This window comes from Haliotis rubra, unplaced genomic scaffold, assembly GCF_003918875.1.
Source record: "Haliotis rubra isolate DU_JTF1 unplaced genomic scaffold, ASM391887v1 Scf434, whole genome shotgun sequence".
NCBI classification, from domain to species: Eukaryota; Metazoa; Mollusca; class Gastropoda; order Lepetellida; family Haliotidae; genus Haliotis; species Haliotis rubra.
The window spans coordinates 612,965-637,742 of NW_025767118.1; the positions used below are offsets into that span (position 1 = coordinate 612,965).

At 38.8% G+C, this 24,778-nt stretch overlaps 2 protein-coding genes across 4 annotated transcripts in view; one reads left to right on the forward strand and one right to left on the reverse strand.

The window, feature by feature from the left end:
- Positions 1-4,172, forward strand: part of LOC124289140 (protein TANC2-like) — a 40,702-nt gene extending 36,530 nt beyond the window's left edge. Inside the window, 1 exon segment of the mRNA XM_046725741.1 lies at positions 128-4,172. Coding sequence (XP_046581697.1) covers positions 128-347 — 220 coding nt within the window. The 3' untranslated portion in view covers positions 348-4,172.
- A 5,929-nt stretch (positions 4,173-10,101) lies between these two features.
- Positions 10,102-23,389, reverse strand: LOC124289149 (probable methyltransferase-like protein 24). 3 transcript variants are annotated; one of them, XM_046725753.1, is made up of 8 exons: positions 23,214-23,389; positions 21,346-21,457; positions 19,562-19,611; positions 17,108-17,214; positions 15,644-15,773; positions 15,382-15,456; positions 12,864-13,002; positions 10,102-12,031 (listed from the first exon to the last, which is right to left on the reverse strand). In XM_046725753.1, exons 5-8 carry the CDS (start codon positions 15,751-15,753, stop codon positions 11,702-11,704), a joined length of 654 nt encoding a protein of 217 aa, XP_046581709.1. In that variant the 5' UTR covers positions 15,754-15,773; positions 17,108-17,214; positions 19,562-19,611; positions 21,346-21,457; positions 23,214-23,389; the 3' UTR covers positions 10,102-11,701. The 3 variants fall into 3 exon arrangements, with proteins under 3 accessions (XP_046581709.1, XP_046581710.1, XP_046581711.1); XM_046725754.1 differs by having other exon boundaries at positions 21,337-21,457; XM_046725755.1 differs by lacking the exons at positions 10,102-12,031; positions 12,864-13,002 and having other exon boundaries at positions 21,337-21,457.
- Between the last annotated feature and the right edge of the window lie 1,389 nt (positions 23,390-24,778).

The following is a 24,778-nucleotide window of genomic DNA, read 5'->3' on the forward strand; positions in this document are numbered from 1 at the left end:
TCAAAGTTCTTTGGACTTTTGCATGGAACATAGTTTTCATTTGGGAAAAGTTTTGATAAACACAAACATAGTTTTTAGATCCTGTTTTTATCTGCTGTCTGTAGGTGGATCTTGTTTAATGTTTCAGGCAATACGCGTCTGCTCAGCAAGACTTGATGGAAGCTCTGCGTCTGTCGCCAAACAATCGGGAGCTGCGCCGTCTGCTGATGAGGGTCAAAGACGAATGTAAGGAGCAGGCGAGATTTGACGGAGGTCAACTTCCTGTGGGAGAGATGGACAGAATATCGGAGGACGAGGATGACACAATATCTGTGACGGACAGACACCCAGAGGAGACAGCTTTATGATAGATGCTGATTTATCACAGAAGCAGAACTGTGATGATAGACAATGGAGTCACAACATGGATGGCTACATTTAGTGACATGTCATTGTTGAAGTGTCGCTGATTATCACAGCAGCAGAACTGTGATGATAGACGGTGGAGTCACAACATGGATGGCTTCAGTTGGTGACATGTCATTGTGTCACAGGTGATGAGACATTGTTGACATGGGTTATAACAAACAGACATGGATTTGTCATGACATGACATTGTCATGTTGAGGTGTTGACAGTGACAGTGGATGTGTCACAGGTGATGATATATCATTGTTAAAGTGTCGTCATCACACACGGAGATGGATGTATCGCCGTTGATGAGACTTCGTTGAAGTGTCATGGTGTTGAAATATAGACACAGATATGTGTCACAGTGTTGACATGAAATTGTTGTCATGGTGATGATCAACACAGTTATCAGTGTTCATCGCAAGACTGGTGGACATGATGGTGTGTCATGGCGTAGTCGTAGTGACAGCGATGAGGAGAATGGTAGACACTGACGTGTCACATTTCTGGCGGGAAAAACTTGGTACAACAATGTGAGGAAAGCAACTTACTGGAACAAAACATTCATAAACCAGGAATCTGCAGTTGCAAGAATTAAGTGACCTACATTGGTGTATTGCAATACGTTCTTGGCTGGAAATATTTCATGAGTGGATCATTGTCAGTAAATACATTGTACCTACAATTTCAAGATCAGCGGTGAGACTTAAAGTGAGAACAGTCTAAAATGGCTCTGTTTGACCTAAAAACTGAAGGTGAAGCTTATTGAATCAGAGGCCGTTTACATCTGTGAAGGGGTACTAGTGTTGCCCTTTAACTTCCTGTGTAGATGAAAGAGAGGCTGCTAAGTGTTTCCTGACAACTTATCAAGACAAGATGTTTAACCAAAGAGCTCTGACATGGAACCAACTGCCAGAGAATCAGAAACAAACCGGGACAGAGTCAAGGTGAAATAGTCTGACAGATCATCAGACATATAAATAATACGCAGACTTTGAACGCTGTTTTCAATTTCACCGTTAATCCGAGATACACAACCTGTAAGCTCTGCCTGCCTAGAAAATCTTCTTACTCAACAGACTCTAGGAGCAAGCACTTGTCTTTAAGACAAGTTTGATGGAATGTAATTTTGTTTTGTTGTTTCATTTCATCATCGTCCAAGAAAACCAGAGACAGTTCAGTTGTTGTCATGACGACGTGAATACAAGGATTACATGTGTTCAAGTGATGAGTGTTGATGCTGAGTCACAGCTAGTGTTGCAGAATGGAGCATGAGACTTAGGTGCAATCAGTGCATGGATGTTTCGACACATTTATTTTTGTATTGTTATTTGATGACTGGACCAGATGGAGTGTGACCAGGAAAGCTGGGACATTTGGAGGTTTCTTCGCAAAGTCAATATCTGCGAAGCATCTGCAATAGTCATGCTTTCCTATATAATGGGGTGCATACAGGTCAATAATGTTACTACAAATATACACGTAATAGTCGAACGCCACAAACATTTCAATGTGTGGTTTCCGGATAATGGATACGTTATATATTCAAGTTTGTTTACAATTCTAGGGATATTCTAGCAGTTGGACATAATATTTTTCTTCTGTATGGATTCATTAATTACTATATTTGAACAAACCTCCTCGTATACTCATCTCCGAGGAAGAGGTTTTATGAATAGCAAGTTGTCCATATATATCTTCACGTTCATCCAAAGTCAACATGTCAGAGATCTCATCTCAGATGTTCAAAGATGCTGCATTTATTGTTCCCTTGAATTCACTGTCTTCTTGGTCGTCTGGACAGTTTTGAGGGGAATCTTCCTGGGACTAGTTTTGGTCACATTATTGTCATATGATGGAACAGCCATTTGTCGTGACTATGTGTAAAGGGTAACACATTCTAGTTGCTTAATCTCAGAATCTTGCAAACAATTACTGTTATTGATGTCATCAAGACATATTATGCAGACTTTATGAGGTTGAATTTGGCTGAGCAAAGGATTGTGTTGTGAAGTCTGTGGGCCTGAGCATTAAGTCATCAGGCAAGGGAGACAACTCTATATGGCATATCTAACTGACCACCATAATACCATGTGATTGTTTCCAGTCTTCCATTTCATCAGCTGAAGAGACATGCCACTGGGAATATTGATATTTGCTTTGTCCAATAAAAAGGATTTTTCAAAATCATTTAAGTCAAAACCTGCTTCACACAAAATCTAATGAATATTAAATTTTGAAATTGATATCTCTTTTCAGCCTGAAAAAAATAATGAATATTGCAATCCAAAAGAATTTTTACAATCAGAATTCTGAATAATCTTAAAATCAATTTGCTTGTATAGCGTGAATGCTTGAGAATTAAACTTGTGATGTTATTTGTGAACCAATGTAACTGTTCATTCAGATGAGAATGAGAAAAGTGCTCTTTGTTTAAATTTATGGTGCTTTCAAACTATGTGGGTTGTGTGCTTCACTTCATTTCACAATCAGGATACTGAGTGCTTTTCAATAATTTTGTATCTTCATTGTTATGTGTAAATAATATCAGCAGTAACAGATTGTTAATATAGATAGTATTTAAGTTGTTTATTTATGTGAAATACAATCGGTATGTAAAAGTGTCAATATCAGTATACCAAACTAACTATGCATTCACTCACGCCAGCCTGGGGTGAACATCTAAAAAATTAATTTCGGGATGTTCTTAAAATTTTGTTATTTTTCAAAATATTGTCTTTATGATTTTGTGGGTACTTTTCAACAGTTATAGGAAAGAAGTTAAATAAAGATGTAAAATTAAAACATTTGGTCTAAGAACTAGGTATGTTAAAATTAGCATTATTATGCAAATAAGGCAACATTTTGCCTGTGGATTGTGTCAAAAGTGGAAGAGTAAAATGAAAATATAAGTTTAAGATGCAGAAAGATGTGTAGGACTTTTCCTATTCATCCCAGGCTGTGGTCGTGACGTTGGAAATCCTGTGTAGTTTTAAGTTACTGAGAATACTAATTTGACTTTCATGTAACCATGGTAACTGCCATATATTGTACAGTGTACAGTCCTTATAAGGCTCATGTACAGTTGTGTACAGCAACAAGTTACAGAACCTACATGTACATCTAGATTATTTTTTCTTAAGATTTGATATTTAATCTGATGTGCAAGACCCAATGAGAATATTGTGTGGTCATAGTTCCTGCTTGGTGCGTTGATGCAAGTTCATTACCGTGTTCGTAGTTGATTGTTATGTCATACAAAAACAGAAAGTGATATGTTCCTCTGTGAGATGAATTAAACTGTCTCTGGGGAAGGATGATCATATACAGAAGGATGATCATATGCAGAAGGATGATCATATGCAGAAGGATCTCAATGAGGAAATACCCTGTGCCAGAGTGTCAGAATTGGAACAGAGGAACCATTCTCATTCTGTACAAATCGGTGAAATTCTGAATTACCACCTGGCATATTGCATAGTGAGCATATTCATGGTATGCTCAGTTCAAGGTCATCAGATGACCTTTGAGTTTGAATACTTTGTAGACATGTCCTCTCCTCCCGAGATTCTCTGCCCCGAAGTGGTGTACTTGTGTTATGAGTCTCAAGGAGTCTGTTAAGTTTCTAATACTAAATTATTTGCAATGTGTGTTAGTATTGAAGGTGTAGTATCATGTACAGAAACAGATCAGGGCTTTCAATGTAGATCTGACAGTAGTCTGTACACTATCATTCCTCGTTTCTGTATCCTGCCAAACATCAATAAATCAGTGCAAACATACACCAGTCTTTGTTCCTGTCTTTAAGGGTAGCCGACAGTCAGATTTGCTCACTAACACAAAATCTAATACTTTTGCACAGTCGCATGAAATCGACAGATCAACTCTGATGATTTGTCTCATAATTTTGTACACCTGAATAACATTGTTTTAACGAATGATCATTATTTTATTGTCACCTTTCTTTATTTTTTACGAGGGGGAACCACTTGATAATAGAACAGCCAGGTGTGTGAGTTGCATGTGTGAAATTGAAATTTTACTAGACACGCTTGTTCTACCAGCAAGTGGTCCCCCTTGTAAAAAATAGGGAAATTTGACAACAAAATAATGATCGTTTGTTATACAACTTTTTTTTTATTCGGGTGTCCAAAATTATGGCATGACGAGCTGACACTTTAACCACTGGGCTACCCAACCGCCCAAAAACAATAGAAGAGCCATGACAAAGAAAGTAAGTTTATTGTCTTGAACCTGTTACACATTCTTCACTGGATGGTCCCTTTTATCAGTAGCACAGCGACTTGAGTCGTGTCATACTGGCCCACATGCACAAAGCTATCTTAGCACTAGGAGTTAGTAACCTTTATCCATTATTGAAAGTGAGTTGGACATGATAGCAGTTACATCACGGCAGTAAAGCAGGATTTACACAGTCACTGCTTTGGTAAAACACAAAAGATTGTGAGATTGACATAGTAGGACCATAATGAGGTCCATCTTGATTTGAACCTACAATGAAACCTGCTACAACAAAGGGGCGCAACTCTTCACATAAAAGCAGCCCCTCACACAACTCACAACTCATAGCACTATAATTGCAATGTGCAGTGGACCGTCTCTTTTTATAGATGCAAACCCTACCATTGACACTCTATTTATAACTCAATAGATGCATACTGGGGCGACCAGTTTCCACAGATCCATGGAATTCAGTGAGTACATATCCCACCTGGTTTTGTCAGTGGTAGAGTATAGCACCAAGCTGTTCAGAAGACATTACACCCCTGTCATCCGTGATATCAGATATGCAATTATTTGTGCAGGTTCCTCGCCAATGGAGTAGTTCAAAATACAATAAAGTTCAGTATGATAAAATTAATATGAGCATTTTTCAAACACCTGATCCATATTTGTTTCTTCACGCAAAAATATATGTTTAAAATATAAATTTACACATGCATATAATGTGCATTTTTATTGCACGAGACATGCCACAAGAATAACAAGGACTTGTAGCAAAAATAGTTTCCTTAAAATACATAGTTACTCTGACAGAATTGTTGCAATACCTGACATTACTCCTAGATCAAGTCTGAAGTTGAAAGAGCATGAAGACCTGAAACTTTCATGGATAAAATGTCTTGTAACAATGTTTCAGGCAACCTAGTGAGTGAGTATGGTTTTACGCCGCTTTTGGCAATATTCCAGCAATATCACGGCAGGGGACACCAGAAATGGGCTTCACACATTGTACCCATGTGGGGAGTCAAACCCGGGTCTTTGGTGTAACGAGCCAACGCTTTAACCACTAGGCTACCCCACACTTCCCCTCAGCAGCTAGTGAGAAGGTCTCCCCTGAAACTGTACCTGGAACATCACACCTCGGCTTCATCAACCAACTAGAGCGGCATAAACTAAACTCACTCACTCACTCATCAACCATGTGACACTCAACAAGTTTACATCAGAGGAAATGATGTTGGGATGTATTATGCAAACTTGACCCATTTTTCTAAATATCTAAATTCAACATGTTACCTCAATGTTTAATTGAGCAAATTTGAATACCTAATATACACTGAGCTACTAGAAACCCTAAACCTACTGATTGTTTTCTATGGGCAAATGTTACTCTATAAATAATCTCAGCAAAAAAACACAGACAAAAGCTACTTACATGATCAAAACAGGCTTAGCTCAACAAAATGCATGTGATGTCAAAATACTAGTTATGTATTACTAGAAAAACACATTACTAATCTACTTGGTCCAAACATGCAAGATTCCGTCTGGCAGTAGCAAGACATACTCTCCAGAAGCAGTGTTTGATTTGTTGTTTAACGCTGAAATCAGTCATTTTCCAGCTATATGACAGCAGTCTTAAATAATCAAATCTGGACCAGACAATTCAGTGATCAACAGCATGAGCATCCATCTACGCAACTGGGAACCGATGACATGTGTCCAACCAAGTCAGCAAGTCTAACCACCCGATCCCGTTAGTTGCTCTTTAAGACAAGCATTGGTTGCTGAAGACCAATTCTAAATCAGATCTTCATGGAACCAGTCTAGAAGCATGTATATTGCAGTACAATAAACCTACACTTCAATTCACAAACAGAAATTACACTTTGTATCAGACTTCAGGTGACCTTAAAAACACAGTGTTTTGGGACTACAATCAGCAAGCTACTACAAATAAAGATGACTTTCCTTGCAGAATAATGTGATTATCTCACCTCAAGACCTGACAGTGACCACACAAAGAGACCTGCACCACTCATGAAAATCTTAATTTTGTCAACTCACCTGAGCAATAGGCAAATTTTCTTGGTGCATCACGCAAGGCACATAGATAGGCCTCTGTAAGTCATGAACTCTTTAACAAGCCTGACATTTCTTTGGAATTCATCAGATTGTTATACAGAAAGATATTGATCCAACGAAGCATTTTAGATTCTCATTTCTATGATCCACAGAAGCCTCATGTACTAACACACAGACAAAATATCACCAATACATGGCATATACACCCTACACTGCTGTAACATTGCTGAAACAATGCTGATGTGATGTTAATCCATCATACACAGCGATTAAAATTACACAGCGCCGCCTGCCGTTCGACTGTCCGGAAAGGTCTATTTTCATCTCGACGGTCAAATTTCAAAAGTAGCCTGTCCGGTGGTCTGGATCATATTTTACCCTAAGAGTAAATATTTCATAATACCAGATAGGTTCTTTTGTCGTCAGTTTGAGGTGTTTAAGGTATTATGATAATTATGTTAAACTACTTACGACTGGACCGTTCATGTTACGATAACCAATCACAATCATGTACTTTCAGTTTACCTAAACTCGGTGCATTGCCTGCTAGTGCTATGTAGTTCATTGAGATGCCTACAAACAGTGAATGGAGCTTGAGCGAGTTGGAAATGGCAGTTTTTAATTGTTTAAAACCGGACAGGCAAGTAAGTTTGCATCCGGACTGGTAATTTTTAAGGTACCAGTCCGGCTGTCTGGCTTGGAATTTTGGGAGTTTTAAACACTGCATACACTCTACACTGCTGATGTGATGTTAATCTGTAACTCACTCACACTGAAACACTCACATCTATTTAGCACCTGGGCTTATAATGGCAATATTCTCAGGTGAGAACAGAGATATCCATTAATCATGACTATGCACTCCTTGACTGTCCAAAGTGTTTCCTGGCTATTCTATTACAGCCACACAATCAAACAACTGTCTTGATGACCATTAGAAGTTACTGATACGTTAGTTAGTCTTAACTGCAAAAATGAATGCCCACAGAAGAAACTCACGAAACAAGAACATAAACCTTTATAAACTTCTCACAAAATAATTTTTGAAACATAACCCCATTACGATCTAGTATTGGTTGGGGGTGAAACGGTATTCCATAATGGAATACAAATATTTGGTAGAATTTCATATGTCATTTTATTAACCTTATAAAACCTTTTCTAAAATGTCTAGAAATCGAATCATTTGTCAAAATCTATGCATTTCTTTGCTAGACGGATGCTATTTTCCCGGAAGTAAGTTCTCGAAACGAACCGAACCGAAGGCCTCGTACCGCAATATGTACCACACCGTGGTAAGAGCGTACCATTTCACCCGTAGTATTGGTGTGTTCTCAGATCTTTGTTCAGCTGCAGCAAGGACTTAGATATTAATGAGATCTGACTGAAAACATCATAAACTTTGTTCTTGATCAAATATCAAAAATGGGTTCTTGATCACCAGAATATGGCTAGCAGTACATTCAGACCCTGCCAAGCACTTCTGTAAGTTATCTCCACTACAACCAACCACTGATGAAAGATGACAACAGTATGTCGACATGCAAACATATTAACTATTCCACATGGTTCTACAGGACCCTAAAACACTCGCTGTACACACTAGACGGAACATCAGCACAACTAACAGTATGTGGACGTCAGTGAATGAAGATCTTACACCCCGACACTTCTGGGAAATACAGTCAAATCCCGATGAGTCGAATGCCGGTGTCTCGAATATTATGCATAACTCGAAGTACCTATCGGTCCTGACCATTCCCTGTTATAGTTGTCATCATTTGATTTCTGGTTACACGAATTCGACTCATAAATACACATGATGACTCGAGAAGAAAATTTGGTCGCATGAGATTCAAACAACACCAATCTTGTATACATAAGCCGAAGTCAGTCAATGAGAAGTTGATTGGTGTAGCAAACTGATCCAATTAACAAACCAGCGCGGCTCACACTTTTCCGCCTTTGGCGGGTGAGTTCAAAAGGCAGATTAGTGATTTTAGGAAAATCACTGTCTGTGCTAATCAGAATGGACTGATAAGGTGCCTCTATTAGTGACAGGGAAAACATTAGATAAACAAATGCTTTGGCGGAGGAATTAGGACTGGATCATCTTTTTTTTCTACCCTCATAGACATACCTATGTCTCGAATACATCAATAAGTCGAATTTATTACTTGGTCCCCAGAGATTCGACTCATCAGGATTTAACTGTAATAGGTGTGTGAGGGAAACTTGGTAATGCTAGTCAGTAAAGCAATTTCAACTATTTAATCATAGTAAATCTAGATTACCATCTAGTCTCTGAAATCAACATATTTTACAGAAAAAATGGTTCCTAAGGCCAGACCAATTTTGTTTCTTGTTTTACAGATCAGCCGGTTGTATTTTTTCAAGAATAAGAAAAAAAAAATTTTAAATATATTTTCCCCACTAGAAAAAATAAAACCCTAATGTTAAGATATATGGGAGCAAGACTTCGACTACGCAAGGCAGTTTGTTGGACACTAAAACACCGGCATCTGTTCTCAGAGACCTTAAACTGAATTATCTATCAATATTTGTGTTAGAAATCAGTGCTTCAAGCACCTCAGTGAGTGTGAACTTGAAAAACAATGCCTATGAAAAACTCATGTGGGTTTTTGCTTTGATTGGTGAATTTTTTCCCCCTCCTGCCTTTAGGTTTTCTGAGGACAAAAATCTGTAAAACAAGAAATAAAATTGGTCTGGCCTAATAAAATGCATAAAACATAAAGGAACCCAGAGACTTTCTTAATTTTCTGAAACTGTTGTAATCTAGACTTGCATGGGCTGTATTGGGTATATCTGTATGACAGTTTTCTTACATCGACTGTCACATACAGTTGCAGATGTATCATAACAGTTCATTTAAGATGACATGAAGCAATGAAGTATGACAATCCAAGTATGATGCAAGCATGATAAAAGTATGATTGCAAATACCAGTCAATCAGTGAATTTCCACAGCCAAGGCACAATTAGTGCTATGAGCGTACTTGTGTGGAGTTTGGCGTTATATAAATGGGTACATTATTGTGATTATCATTCAATCACCAAGTGAGTGAGTGAGTTTAGTTTTGGGCCACACTCAGCAATATTCCAGCTATATGGCGGAGGTCTGTAAATAATCGAGTCTGGACCAGACAATCAGCAGCAGTGATCAGCAGCATGAGCATCGATCTGCGTAATTGGGAACCAATGACATGTGGGTCAACCAAGTCAGTGAGTCTGACCACCTGATCCCATTAGTCGCCTCTTACTTCAATCACTGCAAGAATTAGTTAAGTTTAATGACTGAGGCTCCTGACGCGGTACACCCACTAAAACAATATAATAAATGTAAGAGGAGTGAAGCAGAGATGAAGATGAATTGTGCTGATTTATTTAATATGAAATAAAACAATGATGTATGACAATGCAGGTATCATGCAAGAATGATTGTAAATATGTAAATCAGTGAAAATCCATTACACAGAGTAGGTCCCATCCATATACCAGTATAGCAGCAAGATTTAGTTACATCTAATGAGGGTCCTTAAGGGGTACACCTAAATATATCTATTATAAACGAGTGACATTTGTTTTTGTTTCAACATAAAATATCTTCCTAAAACTACTTAAAACTAAATAAAAAATGACTATTTACTGTCATTATGCTAGAATGTCATGAAATGTATTTAGAGTACAAATTTTAATGGTCCCACCCATATATATACTGTACAAAAATAGTTAGGGATATATGTAAATTTTGAAATTATGAATATGATCTATTTATTCATTTACACACTAATACAATATCAATCATAAAAATACCACTATCCCTAACTTATTTTGTCCAGTATATATCAGAATCTTCTTTACTATGCCTTTCAACAAAGTTTTTTCAGATCAACCTACATGCAAGGAAAGCTTAAAGTGATACAAAGGTGTGATGTATGACACTTTGGACACCATGGAGCATGAATATATATCTGACACACCAAAGATCAAAATGAGTGCATGTCTCATTCAAAACCCTGATGCTTCATCACTGATTGTCTACTATGTAACTTGCATTATGTACAATGATGTTTGTTGTTTAATGCCTTCCCAGCAATATTCCAGCTATGTGGCGGGAATACAGTGACACACTAGATCCATGTTTGACTCCATAGCCTCGTTTTGGAAGAGACATAATCGTCTCTCTACCTTGCTATTATCTTGTAAACGTACAGGTTTTTCTTGCTTATGAGAGTAATTTGGACTAAAAAACAAAGCAGTAGTAAAGACTAGCTCCAGGGTATTTATGAAAATAGGACACAGATATAATCCACTGGATATTCAAAGACTGCTACTCTAGCTTGCTGTGTTTCTAGTCAATATGGTCAGGTCAACGTGTGATGTAAGTAGCCTAACAAACCAGTTAAAATGGAGACCTCTAAGTTGATGTAGCGGGTAAGTTTTACTCCATCAAACTTGTGACCCTAATCACTTCAGTGCGGGTTTTGTAACATGGTGATTTGGAGAAACGGTAATTTCAGCAGCATTTGAGACAACGTGGTCCTATCTCTTGGTAATATTGCACAGTGCCATTACTTGGGAAACTCAAATCTATCCAGTCATGTGTTCAATAACATCAATTATGCTGTATTCGTTGCACAGGATGGAAAACACTTCAATGAACATGGTAAAGAAAGTTACACTCAGTAAGCTTAAACCAAACATAAATATCAGCCATTGATACCATAGACTGCAAACATAATCGTTGTACAATACATGAAATAGTTACTTTTTGTTCATTAATAATGTTGTTCTAATCAGATTTACTGATTATTATAAATAAGAGATTTCTTAAAGAAAATATGTTTCAATGACACAGCCAATGAATTAAACAGATCGAATAACAAAGGGGACACAACTCTGCTTTCAAATTATCTCCCCTTGGACCAACTGTACAGTTATTTCTGGTTGGCCATGCTGATTAGCTCACTCGCACCATGTGTAGTTCGTGACAAGCACTTCTTTCTTTAAGTCCAAATCTTGAAACATATTTACATGCACTGTTCTTATGGCTCCAGAATATTCTGAAACCTAAATGATAGAGTGATTTAAAAATATTGAGCGCTTTGATGTATCTCTCCTTGGTGGGTTCTTTGTCTATGAGCTGTGGGTTGAACACAGAACATGTCTCACAGCCATGGAGCTCTATGAGGAACTGCCTGACATCGGACAATGACTGTGTGGACAATATCTCAGGAAGCACTTGCCATTCCCATTCTTCTATATCCAACTTAAGAATATCCAGTGGCCTCTGGAACAAACAAGAAGAGGATTAGCAATGCTCTGAGAAGCACCCTGAACAACTTTCAAAATAATCTGTAGGTAAACCTTTTAATTGTGTCATAAAAAAATTGAAAATGTATGTTTATTTCACTTGTTGCCCAGTCTTCTAGCTGTAGAGTTGCTTGAGCTTGCCAGAAAACTGTGACTTTAGAATGAATCATGGTTTCCATGGTTATCTTTCTAGGTCTGGCAGCACCAACCTGTGTTTGTTGCTTCCAACAAAGAGATAAATGTCTACTACATCTGTCACTTCAGGCTCCCTTTCTACCAAGTATGACATAACTGAAATACAGTTTATGGTTGCTTTAAAACATCACTCACTCACCCATTCACCAATCAGGCTCCCTTCCTACCAAAGACATAACTGAAATACAGTTTACATAACTGAAATACACTCACTTCTAACTGGTTGCAACTGCCTAAACATACTCACTCACTCACTCACAACTGCCCAAACACTCACTCACTCACTCACTCACTCAACTGCCAAAACACGCACTCACTCAATCACCCAAGCACTCACTCACCCAAATCACCCACTCACTCACTCACTCACTCACTCACCAACCACCCAAGCACTCACTCATGGACTCAACCACCCAAACAAACACTCAACTGCACAAACACTAAACCACTTGGACTCAACCACCCAAACAAACACTCAACTGCACAAACTCTTAACCACCCAAACACTCACTCACCAGTCAGACTTTCTTCCTACCTAGACACAACTGAAATACAGTTCACTTACTCACTCACTAACCCAGTCCACTCACTCACTCCAACTGCAGATTCCTCACCTCTTGATGACCCAGCTCATGTTTAATGGACTCCAGCGTCCCCACCTTCCAGCCACTGTTTGTCTCTCCATTGAAATCAGCAAGGCCTTTTTGGTGGAAGTGAACCTTGCTCTCTCGCTCATGATCACCTTGCTTCATGCTGAAGAAAACATAATCAGCTTAATTTTATAATAAATCATTAACAACAATTCACATGTATTTAGCACACAAAATCCACACCCCAAAGCATGCTCAATGAAAAGTGGTGGCCATCTTGGATTTTTGAGTGGCCAACATAATTTTCTGAACAGGGAGCCCATGGTGAGCAATCATGCCAATTTTGGTGCTTGTATCACAACGTGAACGATTCGGCCTATTTTGGTCTGTTATCCGCCCTACTATTTACCCCAATCAATTGATCAGTCTGCTGTAGTTTTATTCTCAACTCCCTGAATAATACACAGCCCAAGCTACCTGTGACGTGCTCGAAGGTTAAAAGTCACATAACCATCGTATCCTTACGCATACCCATTCACTGCAGGGTGGAGGTACATTGATAGCACAGTCAGCTGACAATTCGTCATTTCATGTCATGTCATTCCATGTCATGACAGCTTTTAACTATAAAGTCTGAATCAAAGAAATTAGCCGTTGAAATCTTGAACAACCATCAGCACCACTGACATGAAATCAAGTCACCAAGCCTCATTCCCTGGTGGGGGAGGGTGGAGGGGTGTCTTTACATTGCAGATGCTTTCCTCCATAAAAATCATCGTTATTTTAATTGTAGAACGCGAAGATATTCTCAATCATTTTTACCGAGCGCGATTATGACGTGGAATTCATTGCCTGATGGAGCTGTTAAAGCTATTTCCCTGAATCAATTTAAAACCATGATAAACACAACAGAAACTCACAATTACTTTGATTTGAATTTTGGAACTAGATTTTGTCAAATCATTCATTGTCGCCTCAAGCTCGTCTGTAGTGATCTAAACGCAGACAGATATAATCGGCATATATTGGACACACCCAGGTGCTCATGTGGTTATTATAACAAAGACGTTATTCACAACCTTTTTACATGTCGGAACTATCAAAATTTAAGAACAACATGTATTTTTATATTCAAGGATATGATGTTAAAACTACTTTATACGGTAATGGCGCATTGAATAACTCAACTAATAGTGACATTCTTAACTCATTACACCAGTTCATTTCTAAAAGTAACCGCTTCCAGTGATTATCCCCTCAACATATATATTCAGTGTAAGAAAAAATTTATATAACATGATTTTCTGCGGCAGTCCATTTTGTTGCTAGGCATAACCAACACCAGAACGAACATATTTGTTACTCAATCATATATTTGTTATTGTATTATTCTTTTGTTGTCAAACTATTTCATTATGTATCCAGCTATTAATTTTGAACAATGTACTGGAGAGGCGTTAATATAAGCCACTAGGCTTGTTCGCCTATCCAGGTTTCTGCTTTGGCAAAATAAAAATATGTTTAAACCAAAATCATCATCACTCCATTAGCCATAAATTACGAAGGGTCTCTAGTATATATAAAAGCTAATAATATTTAAAAGAAAGATTAGCGGAACTAGATAACATAGTTATCACAGTTATTTACATATATATCTATTATGAAATCTGACATCCATTAATTTTCTGTAAAAGGGCCAGAATATGAATTATCTGCAAATGAACCTCTGACACCGATAGTGGTAGTGTTTTTATCCATGCAAAGGGCCTATTACACACATACATGGCGTTATTATTTTACACTTTTACATTTTTATTATTATATGGATATTTATATAGCGCTATAGTCCATCCCATGTACATGCATGGTCAAAGCGCTTTATTTTCCCCTCGATCACTGGATGTCAATATCAACAGCACATCGTATTTTTCAATCTCAACTCCCTGAGGATCATACATCTCATGCAGCCACTAGGTGCAACAAGTTAATGTGGCTTTCCCATCCTTATGAGGTACCCATTCACAGCTGGGTGGACTGGGACACATAGTCACAGGACTTTGTCAAAGTTTTACTGCACGTTGCTGTACCCGCAACTAGGTGTTTGCACGTATTCATGTGGCCACCATCGGATTTGTGGGTTATTTAAGTGCACAGGGTTGTGTACTGTACACTATCGGTTGTGGCAACACTGAAAGAGTCTGCACACAAAGTTGACTCCAAGGTTTTTACACCCGGTCACAGGTGGGCTCATTCCCGGCACCCTAAACTCGCTGGATCACTACCCTTGCACCTTAGACAGCTTGGCCTTGACAAGTGAGTATTTATAAGCTGTTTAAATGAGTGTCTTGTCAAAAAATATATTTTTCAATGTTTAAATAAGTTGTCCTGAAAGCCTATGCATATTCTACAATTTGAATGTCTTTATTCAACTGTCCATCTACTATTGACTGATACCCTGATTGCTTGTTTACAGTGTATGGACTATGGTCAAAAGACACCTCTAAAATCAAATGGAGTTAAAATTTGCAAATTATTAACTTACCTTGGGTCAAAGGAATGCACCTCACACTGGTATTTACGAGCTGCAGCATCATCAAAGCTAAAGTCATTTCCAACACTGCAACAACATCAACACGCTTTATACAATAAATAAACAAATCACAATAGACCCCATCTGATTGAAACAATTGTACTGTTGACTTAAAATTTAATTGTAAATGTTAATTTACCCTGTTTAATCTGTATATTACTACTGATAATAGTCACTCAGCTGTTGAACAAAGCATGCCACATCTTTCACTTACCCAAAGGAATAAACTAAACACTTTGACTTCGGGCACAAACATCTCATCGGCGCATATCTCCCACCCTCCGTCGGTGACACGACCCAGGCGGACAACATCGTGACATTCATACTGTACCGTCATCACATAGCTGGAGAAAACAAAGTAACAAACCTGATTTCATATCCAACGAGGTGAAATGGGTTTACTGCACTTACATAGTCAGGTCAAGAGGTTTGTTGTACAAAAGGTGAGTGAGTTAGTTTAGTTTTATGCCTCACTCAGCAATATTCCATCTATGTGGCAGCGGTCTGTAAATAATCGAGTCTGGACCAGAGAAACAGTGGTCAAACAAATTTGACATGTTGAAATCTAAAATGATCACCTCCTTCCAACAGCCACACCGCAGACTACACAAAACTGTGGTTGTTGGACGAAAATGTTCAAATTTTAGACTGGCACAGCTACAGCCCAGACCTTAACCCTATTGAGAATGTGTGGGGACTAATGAAGGACAGAACAAACCAAAACAGACTTAGAACAGACGATATGAAGAAAGAAGTGGTCGAATATTGGGATACACTGTCACATGAACTTTAATCGGTAGTGTAATTAGGCGCATTCAGTCGTGTATTTCAGGGTCTCACAAAGAAGAGAATCATATCTCAACATATTCATTTAAGCGAGTGAGTTTAGTTTTACGCCGCATTCAGCAATATTCCAGCTATATGGTGGCGGTCTGTAAATAATCGAGTCTGGACTAGACAATCCAGTGATCAACAGCATGAGCATCGATCTGCGTAATTGGGAACCGACGACATGTGTCAACCAAGTCAGCGAGCCTGACCAGCCGATCCCGTTAGTCGCCTCTTACGACAAGCATGGGTTGCTGAAGACCTATTCTACCCTGGATCTTCACGGGTCTAATCATTTAAGTAAAACTTCTATAGTTTATACACATGTGTTAGATATTTGTCAAAACTTTCTCAATAATTTCTGGGAATACTATACTATGGACCCCTTATTTTGTTGGTCAACATAAAACCCTGCAGGTTAACACCAAGTACAATCCTTTAACATCTGTAGATGAGACATGGCCAGGGATCAAAACAAAGACCTTCTGCTCTCCAGGCAGACACTCTACCCACAGGACCATGTAGATCTTATTGTAATGAGACATGTTAGTGAGTTTAGTTAGTTTTACGCCGCTTTTAGCAATATTCCAGCAATATCACAGCTGGGGACACCAGAAATGGGCTTCACATTGTGCCCATGTAGGGAATCTGGTTTTCGACGTGACGAGCTAACGCTTTAACCACAAGGCTACCCCACTGCCCCAATGAGACACGTTAAGAACCAATGGCAGTAATGAACTGTGCTTACATTGATGAGGAAGTACATATGTAACACCTGACAAACAAAAGCTGTAACTACCAGGCTATACCACAGCCCCCTGACCACCTGTAACGATGTTCTCTCTCTCACCTGTGATACAACTCCGAGAGATCAGCATAACTCAGGTTAGCAACCATTGCTCTAGACAGACTTGTCAGCCTTTCTGTTGGGGACAGATCCTCTGGAAGATGTGAAATCTGAGAACAAAAAAATACTTCACAAATAGTACCCTAATATAGATGTTGGGTATTAAGCACTGGGAAGCATGTTGTCATCCAACAGATGAAATACAAGAAATAGCTGGTCGTTGACATGATGGGAAAGGCTACATTTTCCCAACAGAAAGCCAAAATGTTCATGATCATCATCCAAAAAGAAGACTGAGTATTGTTTTACGCCGCTTTTAGCAATATTCCAGCAACATCACGGCGGGGGACACCAGAAATGGGCTTCACACATTGTACCCATGTGGGGATTCGAACCCGGGTCTTCAGCGTAACGAGCCAACGCTTTAACCATTAGGCTACCCCACCGCAACCCCGAAAAGAAAGAAAGATGGATTACCCTCATGCCTCACAACTTGACTTGAATATCAACACACTGCACTTTTGTTGAGACTGTATAAACAGCTTATCAGTTAGAACTCAAAGGTTCACTCAGTGTCAGATAGGCCTACTAATCACCACCAATACCCTGCTGACCGGTCATTAATCCGGATTAGCAGACCTTGTCTCATGACAAGTCACGTGGGACACTGTTTCACGGTCAGCAGAAGATCTTAGCATTCGTGCGGAAAGTGAGTAAATTTTGTGTCGATTTAGCGGGTTGGTTTGTAAAATTTACCGTCCAAAAAACAGAAACTGCACATTCGTTATAGACAGTCACTTTTATAACGTAAGAGATTGGACTTTTTTAAATGAAAATTGAGGTTTCCGGATATCTGGGGTCCTGGTAACCGGGGTCTCACTGTATAGCTGAAATATTGTTAAGTACAGCAAAAAGCACCAAACAAACCATCAGTGGTAAAAAAGTTTAAAATGTCTGTTTTTAAGTAATGCTTTAGTCATTTTAGTTAATAGTCAAGTCATAAATTATGTAAATAAATTATGAAGTAACTTTCATGAGTGATTAAACAAGGTAAAGAAGTATTTAATCTAAAAGCTAATATCTCAAAGTTGTCATATTAGACAGCAGGGTGTATCCTGTTCATATTGAAATGTGGTTGTCTCCCCTTGTCTATCCACTGTGATGGAGTGAGTGAGTGAGTTTTACTGACTGACTGAGTTTGGTTTTACGCCGCTTTTAGCAATATTCCAGCAACATCACGGCGGGGGACACCAGTAATTGGGCTTCACACATTGTGCCCATGTGGGGATTCGAACCCGGGTCTTCGGCGTGACGAGCCAACGCTTTAACCATTAGGCTACCCCACCACCCCAGTTTCGTTTTACACCACTTTTAAGAATATTCCAGCAATATCATAGCTGGGTATACAAGAAATAGGCTTCACACACTGTACCCAAGAGGGGAATCGAACCCATGTCTTTAGTGTGACAAGTGAATGCTTCAACCACTAGGCTACACCCATCAATCCCACTGTGAAGGAAGGTCTACATGTTTTAAAGATCACATAAATCAATTTTTAATGAGCTCTGTTATTCAAACCAATTGAAGATAGTAAACACATTTGCTTGTAGATAACTGAAGTGCATTCTACCGATATAGCGATTCATGCAGAAGTGAAAATGTGCATTAGTGATTAGTATGATAAATCCTCATTGAAATGCTTAGTTCTGGAACTTTTCATTTATCACAGTCATATGTATGACATCATGCCCAATGGAAGTACATCATGGTATCATCAGACTTAGACAAATCAAAACATCTAACATGCAACTGAAACATTCCAAAAATGAATCTGACTATGGACCAAAATTTGAAAGGAATAATTCTCACTCTTGAACATTCTTGTGGTACTGGGACTACAGAAAGTTGATACATTAAACTAGGCCCTTAAAAGTCTAAATGCAAAAGAGTAAAATACTAAAGTTATGTTTTAATGTTTAAGGGTGAAATGGTTACTTTTTGTCAAAAGAACTTTGAAATTTTAGTTGCAGTATTTTGGTTATTTTACAGCAGACTTTTCATACTTTTTACTACAGAATATATCTGACACTGGTTCATTGTACCAAAATTAACACCTCATGAAATGACCTTCTTGAGAAACTAATTTAGACCTACTCTTACATGATATGTGAATTTAGTGACATTTTCTGAATTATAAACATATGAACCTCTTGTCAGAAATTAAATATGCTGAATACTTTCTACAAACTTCTTTGAGAAGCGTTTAGAAGTTGGAGCAGTAAAGAAGGATAAAAATATATGGATGAACTTGCTTGATAACGGTGTTAGAACCTACATCGAAACGTTGCTCTCACAGCAATAAAGAACATGTTCATCCATATATTGTTATCCTTCCTTACTTTATACAAAAACGTACAAACATGTCATAAAAAACTGCAACATTGTTGCTTTTCCTACCTTTGCCTTTTTCTGAATCTGATTGTCCTCTTGTCGTTGAGGACCAGGTTCTGAAAAACGATGTCAATATTTTGGTACCACACACACACCACTCTCTTAAAAGACACATGAACATACCTGGGTGAGTGAGTGAGTGTAGTTTTACGCCGCTTTTAGCACTATTGCAGCAATATCATGACGGCGGACACCGGGGACACCAGAAATGGGCTTCACAGTCACACATTGCACCCATGTAGGAGATCGAACCCGGTCTTCGGCGTGACGAGCGAACGCTTTAACCGCTAGGCTACCCCACCACCCCATACCGGGGTGAAAAACTCATGGAACCAATCAAAAGTTAAACTGAGTCAAAGAAACCAACAAGGGAAGAGATTACGGAACATTTTACGAAATCAGCCATTACTCAGTGGAAACCTAAATACAGCAAATTGTTAACAATAAACACACTCAAAATGCTAGATGTATAAAATGAATAGGTTTCTGATAACAGTTGTAAAATGCAATTAATGATTCCTTTGATATTTTGAATAAACATGAAGTTCACTTTTAGTTAGACCAAATGTTCTCCCTGATATTTTCCCCCATGATTGAGTGTGTTTTGTTTTATGCCGCTTTAAGCAATATTCCAGCAATATCACAGCGGGGGACACCAGAAATGGGCCTCACACAATGTACCCATGTGGGAATCGAACCCAGGTCTTCGGCGTGACGAACGAACGCTTTAACCACTAGGCTACCCCACTGCCCCGTTTTCCCTCATGGTGAATGCAGAATTTAAACAACCAAACCACAACAATCTCAAGTCTCATGCTGGGATTCAAACCACTGACCACATGCTTATCCACAACACTGATAGGGGTAGCCTGGATGAACCCATAGCTATAAACATTCTCAGAATTAAGACTTGTTTCTAAGTGTAGTAAATATTGAGAATCTTCCAATAGTTACTCTTAACTCTGAAAATTTTCTTAGTGAGATAAGAGTACTCTTTAAGAAACTTCTGAGAAGTTTTGTACATATAACCTCCAGTAAGCAATATATAAGTCCTAAGATCAATCCCTCTTTGTTTGTTTAAGTTTAATAAATTTCTCGTCTGTAAACTTCTGCAAATATGGGTTCTTACACTGATGCATTAGGGCAGTGGGGTAGCTTAGTGGTTAAAGCTTCCAATGTCACACCGAAGACCCGGGTTCGATTCCCCACATGGGTACAATCTCTGAAGCCCATTTCGCAGTGACATTGCTAGAATATTGTTAAAATCATACTCACTCACTCACTCACTCGACTGATCAGGTTAATCCTGTCAGCCAGTTTGAAGAGAAAAATGTCGAATTTAGATGACACCCCATCCTGGTGCACAGTCTCCAAGTCTCTCTAATATAAGTTGTACAAACAATCCATGTCCACTAAACATTGTTTAACATGTTAAATGCAATGTTATTTGACTGTTAAGAAACTGGCAATATATCATGATGAGCCTGAACACCTCAGTCAGAGTAACAAACCTTGCTACCCGTGAAGATCCTGGTTAGAATTGATCTTCAGTAACCCATGCTTGTCGTAAGGCGCGACTAACGGGATCGGGTGGTCAGTCTCACTGACTTAGTTGACACATGTCATCATAACCCAAATGTGTAGATCGATGCTCATGCTGTTGATCACCGGATTGTTTGGTCCAGACTCAATTATTTACAGTCCGCCGCCATACACCGGTACTGATGATATAGCTGGAATATTGCTGAGTGCAGTGTAAAATACTTAACCCACCCACTCACTCAACAAACCTTGCTCCATGAGATTGACCAGTGCAGGTTTATCTTCAGGTACCCATAATCCTCTCTGTTCGTGGGCAAGCATCACTCTATCGACAGCCATGTGGTCAAACGATTGACTTTTCTGAAAAGATAGAGGCCATGTGAGCTGAGCAAATGGAACTATTTAAGACTGACTGACTGAGTTTGGTTTTACGCCGCTTTTAGCAATATTCCAGCAACATCACGGCGGGGGACACCAGAAAGGAACTATTTAAGAAGCAATAAAGGTGAAAAACACTGCTGGATATCTTCAAGTGGTCAGGAGAATATGAAAGCACAAGGCTCAGGCTCACTGACTTGGTTGACATGTCATTGTATCCCATTGAGTAGGTCGATGCTCATGCTGTTGATCACTGTACTGTCTGGTCCAGACTTGATTATTTACAGACTGCTGCCATACAGCTAGAATATTGCTGAATGCAGCGTTGAACAACAAACAAACTAAACAAGCATTCCTAGTATGACAATAAATGTATGTCCATGTGAAAAATTCATATAAAGGTACTGGTACCTGGTAGATTCCCTTAATTACTTCTTCACTTAATTACTTTCCTTAATTACTTCATTACTAATCATTTATGAAGAAATGAAATTTTGGTTTGAACACTACATGATAGTTTGATACACAGAGCCGTAACCTAAATTCGTGGATAACCTTGATTCGTGGATTGCCGTAATTATCATGCTATTTTGTAAATTATGTCTCACAAAGCAGTACTTTTGTTGCACACACATTGCCATGTCTCGCTGAGAAAAATGTTCCAAATCTCTGCATTACACGTAAATGCACTAATCTAATTGTCCAGCACTAAGATAACTGTACAGCACTAATCTAACTGTACAGCACTAAGACTGACTGACTGCCTGAGTTTGGTTTTACGCCGCTTTTAGCAATATTCCAGCAACATCACGGCGGGGGACACCAGAAATGGGCTTCACACATTGTACCCATGTGGGGATTCGAACCTGGGTCTTCGGAGTGACGAACCAACGCTTTAACCATTGGGCTACCCCACCGCACCACAGCACTAAGAAAAATAGCCCAAGATCACTCATGCCACTATACGCATTTTGTTTTTAACCATTAGCAACAACCTTCTCACATCAGCCTGCTTTCCAGGTGTCACTAACTGCAACGGTCTGTCGAACATAGTGATATATTGTAACAGACTACGTAATCCATGAAACAAGGTGATGTTACATTTTGTGTGCACATGAATGGGTGATGATTGCAAATGACTTCGGTAAACAAACGTTTCATTCACGAGTGGAATATTAGGCATTTTCAGTTTGCTGAATCAAGGAATAAAATAATCAGTGGATATACAAAATGAAATCGTGCATTTAAAATATGATTTTTGACGCACTTCCCTTATATCCATGAATCATGGTTATGCGAGAGTAACACACTGAAGAATTCTTTTTGTTAAAAATGACCAAGTTATTAATCATACAAGCCGATTTCTCTGAAAACATGGTGAAAAGACAGTGGTCCGGCGTTGACACCATGAAACAAGTGTCCTCTTTCTTCAGACACAAGCTGCCGCATCAACTAAACACTGTCGACGAGGTAACAGCTGGTTAATCAGGGCTGTCGCAGATGTCGAGACTAAAGATACTGATGAGTACTCATCAAAAGTCGATTTGTGGTTATGACAAGAACTGAAGAGATGCTGGTACATCAGTTGTACTCAAAGCACAAATAAACCTATAATATATGGCAACAAACTTACAAACGAGACCGAAACCGGATTTGTTACACCATATTATACCTAGTTTAGAGTAGTTACATATACTACACGGTCCTGTGACCCACTATCCAGATTGTTTTTGCTTACCGTTTCAATATCTCGTCCATTGAAATGGATTATCAACAAGACACAGGCAGTGGTAAGGGCAACAGTGCATAAATAGACTGTAATCGCCTTAGTTTTTAGTCTAACTCGCATTTTTAGAGGCTTCAATTTCAGTCACACATCTGTCAAACCCTCCTTGCGGAAATCACAATGGCCATGTGTACAATTTACAAACATACTATTTGGAAACGACTTATTACATATAGAAGTTATTTGTTTTGCGTTTTGTCTCCTATGAATATTATTATGTTCATTTAAATACCCTCTTCACTTATAATTACAAATAATATACTATACCATCGTAATCTGCGAATGATTGCGGATTGTAAACTCATGTTTGGTCAAGAGTAAACAATTCCTGTTACTAGTTGTTAGTATACTACTATGTTGACAAACCGGTGCCCCGAGCTTAGTTCAAATTTAGGTTGTACGTATGTGAACTTATTGTCAATAATATCCCTTAGAGTGCTGGGAACAAGGTAGCTAATTATTGGATGGCATAAAAAATATATTCAGTGGGCCATTCAATGCTATAGCCTTGGCACGTGAAATATTTCCGGGGTCATTTTTAGGGGATCGGGTCGGATAGCCCTACGAATTTTAATAAACACTATGAAACTCTGTGCATCTACCCACAGGGGCTTGTATTGCTGAAAATAATACGTCCTGGGTCCTACAAGCGTACATTGATATCCATATACATATAAAGAAGGAAAGGGATGTAACGCACACAAACTTGTCAAACACCCCCCTCTCGTAAATGGGCGAAATCTGGTGGGAAATTGTGAAAAACACAGCCGGGATTCTTACTGTTTTACCTGCCATACACGACTTTATTGGAAAATTAGCGGTATCAGTGATCGAGGCCACCATGTTTGTCCTTCACCTTCAATAGACTCGCACCAACGACAAGCTACTCTATTTAGGAAATAAAGTTCGCTCTACCCCAATGTGTCTTGTAATAAAGTATAGTTTTGCCCTTAACTATTATAATTAAAGCACGAGGACGAACTTTATTTCCTAAATATCGCGCCACGAAATAAAAAATAATAGTGGTATTTTATTTTTAACCAATCAGAGTAGTAGCTCGTCGTTGGTGCGAGTCTATTGAAGGTGAAGGACAAACATGGTGGCCTCGATCTCGATACCGCTAATTCCAATAAAAGTCGTGTATGGCAGGTAAAATCAGTAACTCATTTCATTTGAGATGTTGTAATGCGAAAGCGGAATATCTAGCGATTACGAAAAGGTTATGTCTTTTCGCCGATTGCGTGTTTTCCATTGAAATACTTAGTATTTCTTCGCCGAGCGATGATTTTCTAGCGAGGCTTTTTGGCGTATAAATGAAAAGTTGTCTTTTCGAGTTCCAAGCAAAGTTACTCGGTCAATAGTGCACCGATTTTGACAATTTTGGATTTAATCGAAAGGGAATTCATCTGGCTTTATTTCAGTAAGAATCCCGGCTGTGTTTTTCACAATGTCCCACCCAGATTTCGCCCCTTTACGAGAGGGGGCTGTTTGACAAGTTTGTGTGCGTTACATCCCTT